This window comes from Sphaerodactylus townsendi, linkage group LG06 (assembly GCF_021028975.2).
Source record: "Sphaerodactylus townsendi isolate TG3544 linkage group LG06, MPM_Stown_v2.3, whole genome shotgun sequence".
Taxonomy (NCBI): domain Eukaryota; kingdom Metazoa; phylum Chordata; class Lepidosauria; order Squamata; family Sphaerodactylidae; genus Sphaerodactylus; species Sphaerodactylus townsendi.
This window is the reverse complement of record NC_059430.1, coordinates 22,829,023-22,848,943: the sequence shown is the minus strand read 5'-3', so window position 1 is coordinate 22,848,943 and position 19,921 is coordinate 22,829,023. Positions and strand designations below refer to the sequence as shown.

The 19,921-nt window shown below is 45.1% G+C and overlaps 1 protein-coding gene across 1 annotated transcript in view; it reads right to left on the bottom strand.

Annotated features, from left to right (window-relative positions):
- MICAL3 (microtubule associated monooxygenase, calponin and LIM domain containing 3) overlaps window positions 1-19,921 on the bottom strand; it is a 220,536-nt gene that overhangs the window by 119,856 nt on the left and 80,759 nt on the right. Inside the window, 18 exon segments of the mRNA XM_048502423.1 lie at window positions 1,824-1,936; window positions 3,334-3,530; window positions 3,836-3,983; window positions 4,803-4,896; window positions 5,916-6,042; window positions 7,462-7,505; window positions 7,508-7,579; window positions 8,690-8,781; window positions 8,784-8,940; window positions 10,109-10,209; window positions 12,718-12,830; window positions 12,832-12,868; window positions 13,439-13,521; window positions 13,769-13,786; window positions 13,818-13,891; window positions 13,894-13,940; window positions 15,326-15,542; window positions 18,241-18,630. Of these exon segments, the coding sequence (XP_048358380.1) occupies window positions 1,824-1,936; window positions 3,334-3,530; window positions 3,836-3,983; window positions 4,803-4,896; window positions 5,916-6,042; window positions 7,462-7,505; window positions 7,508-7,579; window positions 8,690-8,781; window positions 8,784-8,940; window positions 10,109-10,209; window positions 12,718-12,830; window positions 12,832-12,868; window positions 13,439-13,521; window positions 13,769-13,786; window positions 13,818-13,891; window positions 13,894-13,940; window positions 15,326-15,542; window positions 18,241-18,504 (1,998 nt within the window). The 5' untranslated portion in view covers window positions 18,505-18,630.

Genomic DNA, 19,921 nt, shown 5'->3' with positions numbered 1-19,921 from the left:
GCAACAACTGGGGACAGCATTCCCCCAGAAATTTATCTAAACCTAAGGTAGGATATGACTACCTAGATTTTGTTAATAAGCAGGTAGGGAGACCGCATTCACATGTTATTCCTTATTTCGTGCTTCAATCAGTTTGGCAATTGGTTATTTAAAATGTAGGTTCTATTTGTTTGTCTCTTTATGCTCATTAAACTTGGCAGAGCCCATAACTGGTTTGGAGAGGGAAAGCAGCTCAAATCAGGACCGCCACCCCACTCAAATGATATCTTCCACCTTCCTTTCATAGCTGGATGCATAACTTTCAACACAGAATGGGGATGCAGCGTACAGTTTAAACTGGTCTATCAACGGGTTTTATTGAGTGTTGTATTTTGACTTTTAAGAATCAAAAGCAAGCAGCAATATTTTGATAATGCCCTGCCATTGCCCCAGTCCCAAAAATCAGCCTTTCCATTTCCAACAGACAAACTACATTTACAGGATGTTCACGTCTAAGACCAATGGAGCCGTTGTTTCATTTAAAGGAACACTCAGTGCCTCAGAGCAAAGACTTCTGAATGTGTCATCACAGAGAGCCAGTGTGTTATAGTGGTTAAGAACAGTGGACTCCAATCTGGAGAACTGGGTTCAATTCCCCACTCCTTCACACAGAGCCTGTGGGGAGACCTTGGGCCAGTCACAGTTCTTTCAAAACTCTCTCAGCCCTACCTATCTCACCAGGTGTCTGTGGTGGGCAGGGGAAGGGATTGAGGTTGTAAGCCACTTTCAGACTCCTTAAGATGGAGAAAAGCTAACCTAAAGAGCCCTCTTCCAACTTGTGATTAATGCTCTAATGGAAGACCACTTAAGTTGGAGGAAAGTTCCTTAATCCCAGCGAAGGCTTCATACTTTTACTGCCCTGGCCCCTACCTGGTGGAACAGGCTCCCTAAGGAGACCAGGGCCCTGCGGGACCTGCAGAGTTTCCACAGGGCCTGCAAAACGGACCTGTTCCACCAGGCTTTTAGCCAGCCGGGGTGACCATCAGACCCTCATATCACCTAGGTCTCCCGTGGGCGGGAATAGAATTGGGATAAGTCGCCATCTGGGAATTTTAAATTGTTGTTTAAATTCTGTGAATTTAAAATTGTTATTAGATTGTTTTATTGCTATTATTATATTTGATATTGATGTATACCGCCCTGAGCCCTCTGGGGGAGGGCGGTCTGAAAATGGAATGAATGAATGAATGAATGAATGAATGAATGAATGAATGAATGAATGAATGAATGAATGAATGAATGAATGAATGAATGAATGAATGAATGAATATCAACAGCTGCCCATACCCAAGTTCTCTTGGTTGTGGCTTCCACAGTAAGGATCCTAACTGTAATTCTGCAGAATGTATAAAATGGAATTGTTCAGGGGGACATTTTTATACTGGAAATGGGGTTATAGTTTTAATGTTTTGTGGGGAAAAGCTTTTAATTGTGTTATTTACTGGATGTATTATACTATTTTTATTTCACTGTTCTTTAATTTTGTAATGCAATTTTGCTGCAACGTTAGATGTACATATTATACTAGTATCTTTTGCACTGTTTCCCAATTCTGTAATCCATTCCAAGCCTTAATGAGGAAAGCAAATTATACCTGAAGTAAACAAACTGAAAAAGAAAATCGGGAAGAACAAGGAGAATACCAAAGACTGAACAGGTGTACCAGTAGTCAAATATTTAATCAAAGAGTAACTACTATCCAAGAGGTCAGGCCCGTATGGTCATCTTCCTCACTTGCAGGTAGAACATTCCAGAATCTGCTGCTTGAAAGAAGCTGTGACTACCTTTGGCATCCGCTTCCGGGAGATGCTCTGACCCAGTTTACTGAGGAAGGAGATGGGAGATTTGGTGCTAGCCAGTAACGCCGCTTTCTCTTCAGCATTCAGTTCCAGATTGTCTGGGGGGAAAAAGGTAAACATTATCAGCAGAAAAGTGGCTAAACATCTGCACTTGAGATAGCAAAACAGCCTCCTTTTCTTTTGGCACTTCAATTTTACACACCAAAAAGCTTCAAAACTACTCACTCCCATTTAACTAACGTTGCAAAGAAAAGATTTTGACTCTCACTTTTCTAGATTCACCAGGCCACTGGGGGCCTTCCCTTCTATACCAAGTCAAGAAGGAGAACTGGGAATACTCCACAAGCACAAAGTCATCAGCACTTGCTTTTAATGACTAGACGTCATCCGCTGGCTCAGCACAGAACGAATTTGGCTTTTCACAGCGAGCACAATTAAAACTTCAGGCACTGCTGTCAATGTTAATCATCTCATCTGTTTAGCGGCAGGAGAGGCACCACTCAATTTCCTCTCAGGCAGCAGCCTCTTCTTCCTCCAAAAAGAATTCTTCCAACAGGAAGGCTTCACCATCCCATGGTGCACTGCTCACTCTTTAGATTACCTCCCATCCCTGCCATGCTCTGATGCCAAATGGCGACAAGTCGGAACAGTCTTGATGAGCCCCGACTGCCCTCCACCAAGGCCCAGCAACATCACAAAGGCATTAACAATCAAATGGGCAGGGCCTGAGAAAGGGAATACAACCAGGGCAATAATGGGAAGGCCTCAAAGCTGCTAAAGCCAGCACAGTGTAGTGGTTCAGAGCAGGTGGATTCTAATCCGGAGAACAGGGTTTGATTCCTCACTCCTCCACCTGAGTGGCAAAGGCTCATCTGGTGAATCAGATATGTTTCCGCACTCCTACATTCCTGCTGGATGACCTTGGGCTAGTCCCAGTTTTTCGGAACTCTCTCAGCCCCACCTGCCTCATAAGGTGTCTGTTGTGGGGAGAGGAAGGAAAAGCAGCCTGAGTTTGTAAGCAACCTTGAGTTTGTAAACTACCTTGAGTCTCTTTACAGGAGAGAAAGATGGGATAAAAACCCAAACTACTACTCCTCCAGCCAGCATGCATCCCAAGAACAAGTTTCCATCTTTATTTGATACCCAGCATATGATTTTGCGACAATGATTTGGTAAGTCGCACACAATCATGGCAAGTCGCACACAAAGCTGCCTTATACTGAACCAGACCACCGGTCCATCCAGGTCAGCATCGTCTTCAGGTAGTGTCTCTCCAGGGCCTCAGGCAGAGGTCTTTCCCACCCCCTACTGCCTGGTCCTTTTAACTGGAGATGCCGGGGATTGAACCTGGGGACCTTCTGCATTCCAAAAGCTGCAGCTCTTCTACAAAGCCCCTCCCCAAAGTCAAGCCCCGTGAAGCATTTGAAAACAGAAATTGTTTGCTGATCGCTGAAGTGCTCTGCGCTTCCTAGTGAACAGGCTCAACATTTCTTACCGTTGGAAGGAAGGGAGTCCTTGAACATCTCGTAGAACTGGGTGAGATACATGACCATGGACAGCTTGTCTGGCTCACCAACGGATGCCATCTCTTTACCGGTCATGATGGGGGAGATTCCAAACTCCTTCTCAGCAATGTCAAAGGCCAGCTGGTTATTCTTCTCCACGTTGTGTTCATCCAGAGAATCAAAATCTCTGCAGAGCAGAAAAGGTGTTGTTACGCCCAAACTACACGGAGAGTTTGTGTTCTCAAGCTTCAACCGTAGCTCCCTCTGACCCTGAGTCCTTAGGATAATCACAAGTTTCATTCTACCCTTCACTAGAAGATGGTCGTTAATCCTCCATTCTAGATTGTCTGGACCAATTGGCCATGCTGGCAGGGGCTGATGGAAATTGTAGTCCATGAATATCTGGAGAGCCGCAGGTTGCAGACCCCTGGACTCTGGACAATCTCACATGAAAACTGAATCTATTGTCCTGTTTGGAGTGTAGTTACTTACATGAGGTCAGGGCGGTATCGATGGATAATGGCACATAATGCTAGACCACTCTTCCAAGACATCGTAAGATCCGTTACATTGACACCAGCGTATCCATCCGTCTGCCTCTGACACCAGCCCAGCAGTTTGCTGGAGCGAGCCACCGATTCTGAAACAAATTGATCAAGGCGGGTTGGAAGTCATCTGTTTAGCAAAGCACAGTACTGTCTCATTTAGTTCAGACATAATGCAACTCTTTGGTATAAGTAAATGAATTATGGCTGTCATCCAAACAGGGCCCACTCTACTTATGATGAGTAGTTAAGAGCCTGCCAAAGCAGAATCTGGATTGGTGGTCTGGAGCTGGACTATTAGCCACCGATACCATTATCTGCAGCTTTGCATGTCTTGAAAATACAGACATCCTGGCTCAAGCTCAATTCTTTACACTGCATTGCCCTCATGTACTTTCTGAGAGCAGAGATGTTTGTGCAGAGCAAAATCAACAGAAGCAGCATTTGTCAAGCAAACCAGGATTTCAGCGTTCCTTTGCAAGCCAAATCCTGATTTCACAAACCAGCCATAACTATGTGTTATGGCTGAACTGATGGTTTGTTATTCTAATGTTCACCATTGTCATCTCGTACAACCCCCCCACCCCACCCCCCCGCCTCCCTTATTAAAAAAAGAATTGTTATCTTATTTTTAACAAAATGTAGCACAGCCCTCCCAAACTTGTACCTCCAAATATAAGCAATGTTTACAGAACTGATAAAACAGAAAGGGTTAATTTTTTAAAAAACCCAGTGGTGAGGTCTGAGCCTCTAAACAGCATTCAAGAAAATACTCAGCTGATGCTCTTGAAAAGTTAATAAACCATTTGAGAACACCTTTTACAGCAGCCTGTCCATATTTTACTCTAAGAACTAGAAAGAAGAGGGTCAAGAAGAAAAGGAAGATAAGCAAATGGGACTGAACTGGGGCCTACCATTCCGTGAAAGCTTTGGTGTTCTGGAGTTCACCAAATTCTCTATTTCCAGGTGAATGTCTTTCAAGTCTCCTGTGTCATACAAATGACGCACCTGTGGGAAGTTCAAAAAGGTTAAATCATTTCATTGCCCTTCAGAAAACACATATGAAAAGGAAGGGGATTTTATTCCAACATAACATGATCAGACTGGAAGGAGGATGTCATTATACTGCACACTGCAAACATTACGTATCTTAATAGATGTTTTAAGACAATACGCCCAGAATTGGCCTAGAGCGCAAAGTTGTGGCAACTTGGCACAAGGTGGGGAGAAATTCATGTGATGTATCATAAGTACTTTGCTGTTCTATCTCAATCTACTCAGCACATGACTCCTTACAGACTTGAAATCTCCACAAGCACACATAAGTCATCTCCATTGTTCTACCTTCCCTATTTGATCTCCCACTCTTCCCAAAGAACTGTACTTCTTTTTATTTAAAAGCTTTTGTCTCTACCCTTTTCAAAAATGGACTAAACAAAATCCATACGTGCGCAGAAACTTCCCCTTCCAGGCAGAGCTCTGCACAAAGTTCCCCTTATTCCCACGCGCCCTTCCAGCCACTCAAAGTCATGACCTTTCCTGCAGTCCCAGCAACCCTCCCAAGCCTCATCCAATATGCAGTGAACGAGCAACTAGAATTTAAGACACTTCAAAGGCCCCCACATGAAGACGGCACAGGATTCCTGTTGCGTTAAGGCATAGGTGTCAAACTCATGGCCCTCCAGATGTTATGGACTACAGTTTCCATCATCCCCTGCCAGCATGATGCTGGCAGGGGGTGATGGGAACTGTAGTCCATAACACAGTAGTTCTCAACCTTTCTAATGCTGCGACCCTTTAATACAGTTCCTCATGTTGTGGTGACCCCCAATCCTAACATTTATCCATTTTACAGATGGAGAACACTGATGCAGAGAGTCTTAGGCGACCCCTGTGAAAGGGTCGTTCAACCCCCAAAGGAGTCACGACCCACAGGTTGAGAACCGCTGCCATAACATTTGGAGGGCCACAAGTTTGACACCTGTGTGTTAAGGGCAACAGGAGAGTTCAGAATCAAAAGCGATCACCTGGTTTGGCCGTAGAAAGTTGACATTGATGTTTGGGTATCTGGTTACAGGATCAATGCTGTACTGGCTGAAGTTTTTGCTCACATTCTCAGGGGTGGTTTGAGGCAGCAACCTATAGATGCTCTCTCTAGGAAAGAAGAGATGCCAACGCAAATTTCAGTGATGCAAGGGAAAGTCCGTTAGGAGAACTACACAGTCAGTACTTCTCACAACAGCCAACATGGTTCAAATTCATATTGCCCAGTCCTGTGAAAAGCATAAATGTCTGCAAAGTTACTAATTATCATTTTTACTGGGTGCTTGGCAAGGTAGTCAACTGCTTAAGGACGCAGGTGCAACAAAAAGCATAGCACTTTGTGTTTTATCACGACAGTGTTTTATCACTGGTGGGCCACTGCGAGTACTGTGTTTCCCCAAAAATAAGACAGTGTCTTATATTAATTTTTGCTCCCAAAGATGCACTATGTCTTATTTTCAGGGGATGTCTTATTTTTCTGTGTTCTGTTCGTCGGGCATGCTTCCAAACAAAAACTTTGCTACGTCTTACTTTCGGGGGATGCCTTATATTTTGCACTTCAGCAAAACCTCTACTACGTCTTATTTTCTGGGGATGTCTTATATTCGGGGGAACAGGGTAGCAGAGTGCTGGACTAGATGGACTCTGGTCTGATCTAGCGGGCTCTTTCTTATGTTCTTGTGTTCTTACCCCAAATTAGCTGCACCATTTATGCAAAGCATCTTTGAAGTTCGGCGGATTACATTTAGGCTTCAAGCATTCCCTCACAGACCTGCCTACTTGGCTTGAAACGGTCCATTGGTAGACTTACCCTGAAGGGGCCTTCTCCTGGACGGCGACGAGGGCATCCTGATTGGGGTGATTCCCAACTCATTCTCAGGGAGGCAGGACCAACTTTGTTGTTCCTCTATCACAAAGATTCGTCCTCCACTGGAACAAGCCTTTTTCTCTTGAAGGAAGACTTAGAGGAACAGTCATAGGATCCAACCCACAACATATAAAGACAGCCAGCACAGGATAAAACAGACCTACGCTTTGTTGCACCAAATGCCAGTGTAAAAGGTTAGCCTCTAAAAATGGCTTAGCGAGGACACTTCCAGCAGGTGCCCCAGAAGAAAGTGTGCCTGACACATTCCACTATGTCACACAGTTATACACGCGGCAGTCATCTCTGAGTCATAAATCAGTACTGCCCCAGAGCAATGGGAAAAGGATGAAGTGCAGCACATAGAGGCATACAGTTCATTATAATTGGTTCAAAAGACATTTAAGATCCCTCCAAATTGCTCATTTTTTCAGGTAACGACAACAGAATTTGAACAGCCTGAACTTCACTGTGCCCTGTTTTCACTAGCTGCAGCCAATTAAAACCCTCCCCTCCCTCACTTTTATTCCCCATGTGGGCGTTCGCACATCATTAAAAGGGTCACAACAGCCTTTCTCCACATTGCTGAACAAATACCAACCCATTTTTCTTCTTTTTTTTTGACTAGGGCCCAGCACCCCTCAGAGACTCACACATCTCTTTACCTCTCTGCAAGGACCTCCAGAGGACTCGTTCCCAAAGACCAGCCCATTCACCCATCCAGGCAGAGTCCATAGCAGCAAGAAAGCCCCTGGCTATTCCAGTTCCCATTGGCCAGAATGGCTGCAAATAAGCAAAAAAGGAAGGGACAGGGGTGGGAAGGAGGAGAGAGGTGAAAAAGCCTTCCGGGGAAACATATTTGCAAGATTACTTGAGGAGGCAGTCTCTCAGCTGGGAGTCCAGGAGAAGCATCTTTATACAACACTAGCGGTACCCTGCCACGCTTTGCTGTGAGTTATTATGGTGAAATGGGAAAGGAACAGATGCTGACCCTTTCCTCTCTGCTAGAGTGGGTGGGTCATATCCAGATGCTGGGTCCCCTCCCTCCCCTCCCTTGCAGGCCACTCCTCACTCTCTCCCCTCCCTCACTTCTCTTCCCTTGCATGCCACCCCTCCCTCTCCTTCATGTGTATGTGTGTATATGTGTTTCACTTCCACTCGAGTTATTGCCTATGTACTGTTTCCACTGCTCATATCTGGCCATCTGAGTGAACATTCTAAGCTACGAACATTCTAAAGGGTGACAGTTACACACAGGCAGCTGCATGGTCCTTCGCGGAGAACCAGGAGAAAGCGATTGTTTTACCTGGGCCCGGAATGTGGTATTTCAGGTATGTGAACATCTAAAAAACACTCTGCATACTGGCTGACTACAGCTGGGAATTTTCAGAGGAATTGGCCCAGCAGTTACTGGGATTATACTACCACTAACAAATACGGTTTGCTTTTAATATATATAGATAATGGGGATTCACGTGCTTAATGTTTTTTCCCTCATGGCTTTTAAACTATTTTACCAGCAGAGTGGGAAAAGAACTGGAAAAAGAGGGATTGAAGTCAATGAGACAGTTGAGGCACCCTCTCAACACCCGCTGCCAGTTCAGCTCAGATGAAGGCTCCCTGACCAACTACCTTGCAAGCGACATACGAAAGGTGACGCAGGCAAAGACACTAACTTTTACCCCAGTGCCTGTTCAATTGGAAGTTACATTTTGCTACAGCCCTTTTCCTGAGTAAAGAGGAATGACTTACTCTCAGTAGGCAGATTTTTCCTCCCTCTGAAGATAAATTATTTTAAAATTGTGTTCCCCTGGCTCTTTTGTTTACAGGAGTGTAGCAAACTGCTCAGCAATCCATTAACACCCCCCCACACACACACATACACACACAAACCTCTAATAGGCTGTCCCCAACCAACGCCACAAGTAGCTGGTGATTATTCACTTCCCGAACCATGGCCGCATTCTCCGGTGCAGCCATGCAGTGAGCACCATGCGATCTGGCTGTCCGTAGTGATTGATGGCAAACTCCAGAGATGGCAACTGCTGATTGGTTGAGAAATCAGCTGCTTCCCTGGCATAGTTCAGCAAAGCCTCCTGGTCCACATTCCCTCGAGACAGCAAAAGTTCTGTGTCTGCATAATCCTGCAGTACAAGGAAGGAGGATCAGGACCCAGAAGATGATCTCAAATCTCCTAGGGTTTCGCAACACAGGATCAGACTTGTGCGGCTTCCCCGGTGCTGCTGTGGCAGCCCATGCAGCACAGTGGCAACATGGTTTCCACGTGGCAAGTTGCTTCGCAGTTTCCCTGCCCCAGACCCCCACCAATGCTTCCCACCCCATGCCGCTGGAGTTTTTGTAGACCTCCCCCCCGCAAATTAGAAACTGAATATTGTTTTAATGGTATAGCAACTTGTGTATTGGGTTCTCTGAATTCATTTTTTTTTAAAGTAAGTCTCTAACCCATTTTCATTGTGAAGACCTTTGAGGATGGATCCCAAAATTAGCTGATATTAAGGATGAGAGCCAAAACATATCCCATAGGACAGGGTCCCAGAGCAGACAAGGCATGACTGTCGCCTTGCTGAGGCCTTACCTGGGTCTAGATGGCCTTCAGCTGGCCCATTAGGGGTGACCCGAGACCCTCATTAGGGAATGTACTGTCAAGAGGCTGCAGCAGATAAACAGGGTGATGAAATAAGCTTAGAATTCAGAGGCAATTCACAAAATACCCTCGATGAGAGTTTGTCCCCCACCCTCAACGGATGCTGCCAAGTCTAGGATTCCCTGTCTCAGCAGACAACTGAACTGCCATTTCAAGAGGGCTTCTGCAGTATGTTGAAAAACAGTGTTTCACTTACCTGCAACTGTTGTTCATCGAGCGGCCTTCTGTGCAGGCACACGTGGGCCTGTGCATGTGAAGTTCCATGTGGGACTGCACAGAAGCCACAAAGATGAAAACAACTGCATTCTGGGAAGTTGCTAAGCAATGGCATCTGCTGTCTGTGCTGGGCCTATTTTATGCACCCCTCAGTGCTGGGCTTTTATGATTGTAATGCTGGGTTCCAAATTGTTACTTGCCTTGGGAGCCTTTTGAGACCAAAACACAGCATAAAAGAAGACTAATGCAATCAGTATAGTCTGGTCTGGGTCTGATCAATGCTTGCACAAGAACTCGCTCGATGCTACCTTGAGCTCCATGGAATAAAGGATACAAATTTAATAAACTGGCTAGCCAGGTCGAAGACAAACTCTCATCCATCACGAGGTAGCTAAGGTTACATGGAGACTTAGAAAGACAAACACACTCACATGTAGTATTACTCCTTTATCCAGCAGGCTCTGCTTTTTGGCAGTCATGACAAAGTAGTGGGTGTCATCTTTGTAGTAGACAATATTCTCCAGATCAATGCCTGCGATAAAAGATAAAAAGGGAGATGGGGGAGGAGAGGAGAGGAGAGGAGAGGAGAGGAGAGGAGAGGAGAGGAGAGGAGGAGGGAGGGAGGGAGGGAGGGAGGGAGAGGAGGAGGAGGAGAGAGCGAGAGAGTGTCAAGCAGTGTCCTGGTAAATACACAATGAAAGAGCACCTGGGAGTGAAATAAGCTCAACAAGGCTGTCCCATCAGAAACAGCAAGAGATGCCTCAACAACTTATGGTGACCCAGGGAGTCCATTCCACCCTTTCATGGTTCATTATAGCAGCAGCAGAAAAGATTTCTGAAGCCACACAGAATCACAGGAAATCAAATTGGAGAAAAGGCCAAGAAAGGGAAGTGATTGGACAGGTGAATACATCCCTAAGGACATTCACTCAGTGAACTCTGACCCTACTGGGAGGCAGGCAATTGCCTTGTCCTTAAACAGCAATCAGGCTTGTGAGAAGTTATAAAAAAATAAAGAATTCAGGAGGATAGCAAGCGTGCCACCCATCAGTTCTGGAAACAGGGAGAGACAGCAAATGCACATGAAAGGGAAACAGAGCTCCCAGGAAGCGTGCTCAGGTTTGGTTTATCATTTTATCTCCATGCACAACTAAAAAAGAAACCGGTGCAGAACCAGAAAATATGGCAGGCATTTATCCTAAGTGACATGATGACCCAATGACTCCTTATATAAGCTATTTCGTGAACAGAAATGCCCTACGAAGCCAGCCATTTAAAATCTTTTGTGAGACATTTTGTGATATGAAAATAAGTAGTGTAGATATTCTTGTATTTTATTGAAAATGTGTCAAAAACCAAAAGACCCGGTGAAGGACTATCTAGACTGGAATGTGGGGCCCTATCATGTGGTCTCTGGAGAGCACTCTAAGGAAAGACTTGCCACACATCACGAGGTGGAAAAAAAAGTTCTTCCTGGAAGAATGTAGGTAGAAATGGTAGCACTAAGAAAGCCAGTTCGGATGCTCAAGACATAAAAACAAGGTGCCTACAGAAAAACAGCAGCATAGAATTAGATCACATGGAGGTTTATTATTTTAGATATTTATAGCCTGCTTTTCCCTGATGGGGACTCACAGCAACTTACGCTGTGTTTACCTCCATTTGATCCTCACAGCAGTAATTCTGTGAGAAACAGAGACTAGCCCAAAGGTCCTCAAGCTTCCACAGTGAAGTAGGTTGAATCTGGGCCTAAGATCATAGTGCAACATTGCCGTTACACCACACTGGTCAGATCAGGAGCAGCGGAGGGTTGCCTCAGCTGGCTCACGGACGTGACAGACCCTCTCAAGGCAGCCACCTCACCCAGCTGTGGGCTCACCAGGCCCCTCCCGCTAAGGCCATACTGGGGCCAACGAAGGCAGCCACACACACAGAGCCCAGCCAGACCAGGTCACATTTATGTCACATCTGGCCATCATAACAAATGAGTTCAACACCTCTGGTGTGGAAGTCTTACAAAACCATAGTTAAATGGTTTTAAGAGACCAACAAGAGTATAAGCTTGAGAGTCAAAGTTCCCTTTGCTGGACACAGTAGAGCAGAAATGAAAATCTGGGACCTTTTATCCTAGTCAGAAGGAGGGAGGGGTGTTGTGAAAAGTAAAGGATGCAAGGGTACAATGTATATTGCAATCAGATTGATTAGAGAAGAGGGGAAATGTTAGGGTGCAGAAAATTAGTATTTGCAGTGAGATAAAAACCTTAAGTCCCTATTCAGAGATGGGAGTGCATCATTCTGAACTTGTGAATTAACTCAAGCTCAGCAATGAAGCGCTGAAATTTCCCTTTGAAATTTCTTTGTTTGAAGACTGCCACTCTTAGGTCAGCAAAGGATTACTGGGATTAAAGTGCTGCTTCCTTGTTCTTGAGCGTTGTAGCTTTTAATGTCAGGTCTATGTCCATTTATTTTTATTTTTTATACGGATTGACCGATTTGATGAGAGCAGAAGGGAACTGCTGACATTTGATGGCATATATAATGCTGGAAGATGAACAAGTGAATGAACTTGAGCTAGTATGGCAGGTGTCCAGTTATTATGTCGTCAGAGTAAATACAAGGACAGAGCTGGCATCTTGGTTTGTTGCAGCTCTTGGTCTCAGAGTCTGTGCGCATGTTTAGACATAGATACCCAGGTATGTACTAACTGGAATGTCTGCCACTGCTCCCATAACCAGTAAGAAAATGCCAAGTCTTCCACGACGGTGGGTTGCTGTGAAATCGTGACTGGAACCCAAGACGGCATTGTACCTTCCAAGGGGCTGCTTGGTTGCTAACTGCAATGTCCCAGCATGCTGTGCGGGTTGAGAACTCTCTTACTGTAATACAAGGAACAGTGGGAGCCATATTTTTACATGCACTCGCAAATGGGATGGAGCCATGGGGGAGATGTGAATCAATACAGAAAACAAATGAAAGCTGAGGAGAGATTAAATGAGCTGGTTGATTGGCCAGATTTCCATCCCTGGATGCTTTCACACACCTGTAGCTTCTCGTAGATCCTGGAAGAACTTCTGGTTGAATATGAAGGCCACACCACTGATCTCTTCAACTTTGGCTTCCGCCGTGGTATTGCGGTTGATGAAGTTTGCATTGTGTCGCCAGCTTGCCTCGGAACTCTTTTCGCCGAAAGCCTGAGCATCATATAAGAAGAACAGACAACAAAAGCAGACCTCTGGGTCAGCTGTTCCCTCTGACAGTGAAAGGGCTGGCAGAGCACATGCAAGGAACTCAAAACACTGCCGAAATTCCATGAGAATACTAAAGGAAGTAAGGGCAATGCGGAGCAGTGGAAGCAACTTGGCCAAAACCAGACAGCATGATGAAACTCTGTTGAAAAGAGGAGGGTTGCTTCACCAAACACAGACTCAGTAGATAATATATCCAAGAGAGAGGCAGGAACACATTTCACCAAATGCTTTCCCAGACCTGGGAACTACAGCAGGCATGGCCAATGGAAGTGAGAATTAGATCGCGGCGCCCAGGTGCATGCTGGGTTGGGGGTATGGGGCACAGGATGCGCATGTGCCCCAGGCGCAGTTCCCCCTTGCTCTGCCCCTGAACTACAGTCCCTGCATTTTGCAGGGTTGTTTTTATGAAGCGCTTCCCTAGAGAACATGCAAGACAGAGAAGGCAGGCTACAAAGAGAAGCAGAGACTAGAGGACCCCGCTCAGTGCTGCAGTCAGACACCAGAAGCCATTACCTTCCAAAGTGTTCCGCCTTCCATCCCCTCCAATGATCACATCAAACTCCATTATTCCGACTGGGATGTGTTTCCCAGATGAACTGCATGTAATATCCCTGTGGATCAAACTCCATATTATTCAAATATTCTCCCAAAATCACAGCACAACCATTCAAAACATCCAAGCAACAACGCACTGACACTAGAAATGCTGAAGTGCAAAATAACTACTCCACACATTCCTCCTGTGTGGTCTTCATTATTAGAGCAGCAGAGAGAAGCAGCCCAGTGGGAGCAGGACCCACCGTGCTGCAGTTACGAATGAATGGCCCCTTCGCTATCAGCAGCACAGCAACCCTCCAGCCCCTCTCCAAGCAGCTGTCAGTCCCAACTCAACTTACTCTCATTCTCCTGGTCCTCCGGGGGATAGACAAGACCTTGGAACTCCACGTTGACATGGATCTCGACCCCCCCAGGATCAAGGAGACCTTCAAAAGTATCAGCTGGAGCTGACGAATACCTGCACAGGCAGAAGGCAAAGATGTTTACAAGTGGTCAGTCCTTCATGCTATGGTCACTGGATGAGCAGCAAGTCTTGGGAATGTGCCATGACAGCACAGCCCTCAGAAAGGCCTTCTGAAAGCCAGCCAGATGGATGAGTGTGTCTATTGCAGCAAAATCCAGAGAGTCTTTTGGAAATTTATAGACTAAGACATTTATTGCAGCATTAGCTTTCTTGGCTTCAAATGCATGAAGTAAATTCTCAAGTCTATATGATTTTCCCCCCTTTTACACTCAAAGAGAGAGGCAAGGGGAGGAAAACTGAACAGTAGATTAAGAGGCTTGTTTACCCCCGAAGTATACAGGTGTTCATCAAAAGGCCTTGTTGTTTTAGCTAGAGACTCAACAAGTCAGGCAATTTTCTAAGTTTTTATGGACATTAAACTGCTTAACAAAATTAGGGGGTCGATGTTGCAGCTAGTTACTGCTCTTGTGAATGAATGCCAGCACACTTTGAGGGTTTGCAGAGAAATAGATCAAATAAAGTCTTTTAACTAATAATTGTGGACATTATTTTTTTCTTTCTTTTTTCCATGTATAAAAACCTGGGGGGCCAACAACAGGAAGTTTGATACAGTCCTGCCTCCCAGAGGAACGGGCAGGAATAACCGATTTGTGAAGATGCCCTGGGAAGAAACTGCCACCTCTTTCTGCAAATGACCATTTCTTCTCTGCATTCATTATATTGGAGGTTCTTGCAAATCATTTTTGCAGGACTAAATGCAAATTGGGGGAGGCCTCTTAACCAGAACTGTGGCCAGGACACAGTAACACCAGCTACGAAGCCAGGATCAGTTTCATACTGAATAAGTTCTGGAATTTCTGGTCTGGTTGATTTTTCGTAGTTAGCATTTAATACAAGAGTACTGAAACACGACTGACGGTTTAACAAGGAACCAGAAAGTATTTCCAAAGTTCAAATAATCCTGGGGAACAAAGGCATGATTCTGTTCCAGGGAAATATCTGGGGTGTTTTTGCGGACTCCCCTCCCTACAAACCCAACAGGCAAGCCAGTAAATTGGCAAATGTACATTGCTCTTTGGGGAAGAAGGGTTTGGATGGCCCAAGCTACCTTCATCTCATCAGATCTCTGAAGCAAAGCAACTTAGTTCTTGGATGGGAGACCACCAAGGAAGTCCTGGGCTGCTACACAGAGGCAGGCAACAGCAAACCATCCCTGAGCATCTCTTGCCTTGAAAACCCTAGAGGATCACCATAACTCAATGATGGCTTGACGCTGCTTTCCACCGACCATCATCACCAGTTTTCCATGCCAAAATTAACTTATTGTCAAACATCTGCTTCCTTTTCTCCCTGCTTGTGTAAAAAATGGCACCACTTACTGATATAATTGAGTAGGCTCCCGACACAGAATTTGCCATAGAACTTTTTTTGGCCCGAGGCCCGCAAAGTGGAATTAATATGGTAGAATGGCCACAGGTGCAGAACATTGTTGCGGGAGAAGGCATCACGCTTTTCTATTACCACCACCTTTGCTCCTAGAAAGGACAGGTCAATGGCTGTTCGAAGGCCACAGGGTCCAGCCCCAATGATGAGACACTGAAAGAGAGAGAGACAGCAAAGGTTGGCATATAGGGGAGACTTTTTTAAAAAAAATCAAGACAAGGAAACATACACACATCGGCCTCCCAGTACTTCTTGAAATGTAGCAGAAGAAAAGCAAGGCCAGGCAAGACACTTAAGGATATCTAGGCAATAAAGATGAGATTTCTAGGGTTTGGGTTGCAAAAAAAAAAAGTCACCGTTTCATGTATAGTCATTTTCAGTGTACGCTTCAAATTCTCAGCCCAGTTGACTATTTTGAGTCAAAGGCCCAGGGAGTGAGATCACCAAACTATCAGACCACCAGAAGACAGATGAACTCAATATTGAAAGACGAAGCTTGTTCACAAGAGATGGCCTTTGCAAAGCACACTGTGAGCTGTAATCTTTTGAGACATCGTGCTTTTCTCAAGATAAAGCTGTAGGACCAGCCACAGCTGTCTGCAGCTTCCCTACATCATGGAGCATTGCAAAGTGGAAGTGGTGAATTGGTAGAAATAAATTTTCACTTCAAAAAAGCTACCAATGTGGTAACAATAGTTAGATGACTTCCTGGCTAAAGTGGAAGCAGCAATATTTTTTTAAAAAGGATACCTTGGAGTTTAAAATATAGTAATTCAAGACAGAGCTATTTATTACTTCTATTTTAAGAGTGACTTGCTAAAGTCAGAGTGCAGTTTAACTACTACTATAGCACATTTTTTTAAAAAAAACATCCTGTCAAAACCAATTAGAGCATTGCCACAATGAATACAGACAACTGTCCCTTTCTGGAAAAAATATATGCCATCTTCACTTCTGCATAACTGTTGCATAGTCGACATGAAGTCTGCACACAATACCGCAAGAAGGAAGACAGAATGAATAAGGGATATTTAGTTAGGGTTATCAACCCCAGTTGGAACCTGGTGTCCCGCATACAGTGATTATTTTCCCTAGAGGAAATGGGGGCAGGTCGGTACAGGCGTAGCTGGGCCAAGGCTAAGCCAGTGCGCTTGGTGCTAGTGTTTTTCTGTCAGCCCCCATGGCCCCCCCGGCACCTGCAGCACACACCCCAACCCCTTCCCACGACGTTACCTGACGTTCCTATTTCTTTTTTGCGGTACTTTTGGGCTGAAAGCATGGCCACAGCCCACAGTTCAAGGAGAAGCTGCCTGACGAACTATACTTCTCCCAGAACCTTGTGAGCCCAAGGGTCTCCTGGGGCTGACAGTTCCTCAGGCAGTTCCTGAATCATTGTAATCTAGACCTTTTCAGCCTCAAAAGTACTACAAAAAAAGGAACAGGGAGCTAAGATAATGAGGAAAGGGGTTGGGAACCAAAATAATGTCAATGAAGGATCACCCGTGGGGTCGAAGGAGGGCAGGGGGGGGGGTGATTTTGCTCTCCCAGGCGTCAAGCGCAAAAAAAATAACGGTGCACAAGCACACACTTCCGCCCCACCACTGAGTGTTCCCAACCTTTTTTCACCCTTGGAAACTGATTTCCCTAAAGCTGTACACCCGTACTAGCAAATTCATTATGTGATTTTTTTTGGTGTACCCCAAATGCTCTGGCATGTACCCTTGCGGGTACATGTACCCCAGATTGGGAAACGCTGCTCCGTAGCATCACATTCCCCACTGAGCTCCTTCCCCTCCGCAAACTCAACCCAACTTTGTGCACCAGCTCCTTAACCTCCCATTTTCACAAAAATTCCAACTAGACAGAGCTTCACTCTTCCCATTCTCAGAGACAGGAATCTGGAATAAAGCGCCCCTTTCCTAGGGCTACCTTTGAGCCCATGACAGAGATAGATTTAAATCTGCATTTATTAATCACAGGAAATCTGGCTGGATGCCTGAATAGGTTTCAGAAGTCAACTGGAGGGCAGTCACAAAACCTCCAACCTGGCAAAAACATCTCAGGAGCAGAATGTAAGAACCCAAAAGGATTTCAACTAAATATGCAGGATCAAAGCAGAGAGTTCTTTAAACCACAATAATCTCACATAAATAATACAAGAAGCACTAAGTGGGCAAACCACTAAATACCTACACAATCTCTTAGGGCTGATTCACACCCTCTGGCTCATCACTTAATCTTATCACTTGATTACGCCATATTGGATGACTCAGCAAAACACTGGAAGTTTTCAATGAAAAGCAATGCATAGGAGTTGTCAAGAGATTAGGTGGAATTCCTGTGATGGCCCATTCACAGGAATGTGCATATCGTCACTTGACTATGCATCAGAGTGATGAAGATAAGCATGAATCAGTCTTCAGGCTATGTAACGCTGCAATATCTTAATAGATGCTTAATCAAAATGCACATTTCTACATAAATATTTGAGCAGTTGTTTGATCTCAACTAGAAACTCAGGAAAAAAAAACAGACTGGGGGAACCAACTAGCAGCCCTTTCCCCCTTTAAAGATTGGATGCTGAGAAGTTCCGCTCAATCGAATGGGCAATTCCAGTTAAAAGTTCAGTATCCGTTGCAAAAAATAGATGTATCACAATTCTTGTTGGTCTTTAAGCTGCTACTGTACTCGAATCTAGTGCAAAATAGTTACTGACCAACTGTGATTACTGTTCTCATTATTACAGCAGAGACAACTAAGAGCACGTGGGAAATTTCAGCTGGACATCTAATCACAACTGCAATCAACATGACAGATGCCACACCGCAAGCGGTTTCTGCTGACTACTCACCTTCGTGTTGGCGCATACTTTCCCTTTCTTGAAGTCTTTATGGCAGCCTCTCTTGTCCAACTTGGCCCAAAGGGCTTTGGCTTTCCAATAATTTAGCTTGGACTTGAGCTTATGGTAAAAAGTCCGATAGTCCTTGGGCTTCAGCTCCAGATAGTCGCAGAGCTCTTGGAAGGCTTTCAGAGTCCCTTTGCAGGTCGTGGCCTGGACAAAGCGGTCAAAGAGGACATGAGCCTGGTTCACCTTCTCCTTGCTCCTCTCCTCCATAGTTCCAGCTTAGCCACCAGCCCTCCTTGGTCTGCTGGCAGCTGTCCCCCTTCCAGTCCGCCTAACTTCTTGGCTGCCACGTGGCTCATCAACAATTGCTTCTTTTAATCCATGTGCAATAATAACCTGGAAAAGGAAAGGAAAGGGTGATCACCAATCCATGCACACTTTTCACTGGCAGGTTGGAGCACTGTTAAAAACAGGGGGTGGGTATGCACTGTGCTTTCAGTCAAAATTCTGTGCTCAAGGAAAAGGAGAACTTCATAACCCACGCAACCCCAGAAGCCGCCCTAGAAACAAAAGCTGAGAAAAGAGAGGTTAAAAAGTCTTGTAAATGGGAATAGCTTGAGGATACGTGTTTGAATTTCAGGTTGAATTTCAAAGCTCGTGGCAGAGAAAAGAAAATTCCCCAGGCACATTCCAATTCAGTCCGAACCACCAGGTTTAGAAGACTGGACTTACTGTGGTTTTTCCACATTTCCCTGCAGAGTTTGCATTCGGTGCAATTCAGTTCATTAGTTACAGTTCCTAGGTAGGATGAAAAGGTGGAAAAACCCACCCCTATCACCCTGATTGAGAATGCACTGGTTATTTTGTTCATTTATTTGAAACACTTCTATGCCACCTTTCTACCCAACTCAAGGTCTCCACGGTAGCAAATGTTAAATCATTTCAAACATTAAAAGTGTTAAGCATTAAGTCAGGGGTCTGCAACCTGCGGCTCTCCAGATGTTCATGGACTACAAATTCCATCAGCCCCTGCTGGCAGAGGCTGATGGGAATTGTAGTCCATGAACATCTGGAGAGCCGCAGGTTGCAGACCCCTGCATTAGGTATTTCAACCAGCTGGAAAAAAAACATTTCTGGTACCTACATGACCCACTCCAGTCACCACATTCTGGCCACCTCATTCTGTCCAGCAGCTGCAACTGTACAGTCTTCAAGGGCAACCCCACATAAAGCACAGTGTGGTAGATCTATGTCACCAAGGTATACACTGCAGCTGCAAGACCTTTTTTGCCCAAATAAGGCAGCAGCTGGCCAAAGCTGGGGAAAGGCATTCCCAGCTACCAGTGCCAAATTATCCAACCGGAGGCTGGAGAGCTCAGCAGTATATCCAAGCAATGAATCTGTAAGCCCATCCACAGCCAGAGATATCCTGGACCAACCATACTCTCCATTAGCTTTCCTGTTTTGTCAGGATTAAGAGGGTAAAGGTAACAGATAATGAATTCACAATGGGTACAAATTCTTTGAGCTGGGGACATAAGATTTAGTTCAACAGCTGGCATGTCCATAAATCTGCCCTTCAATTAGGCCCTGTCATATATGACCAAAAGGACATAAATAAGGTGAGTGAGCACAACAGATGTGCTCTTTGCTGTCCTGTCCCCATCAGTTACAGAATTTCCTGCTC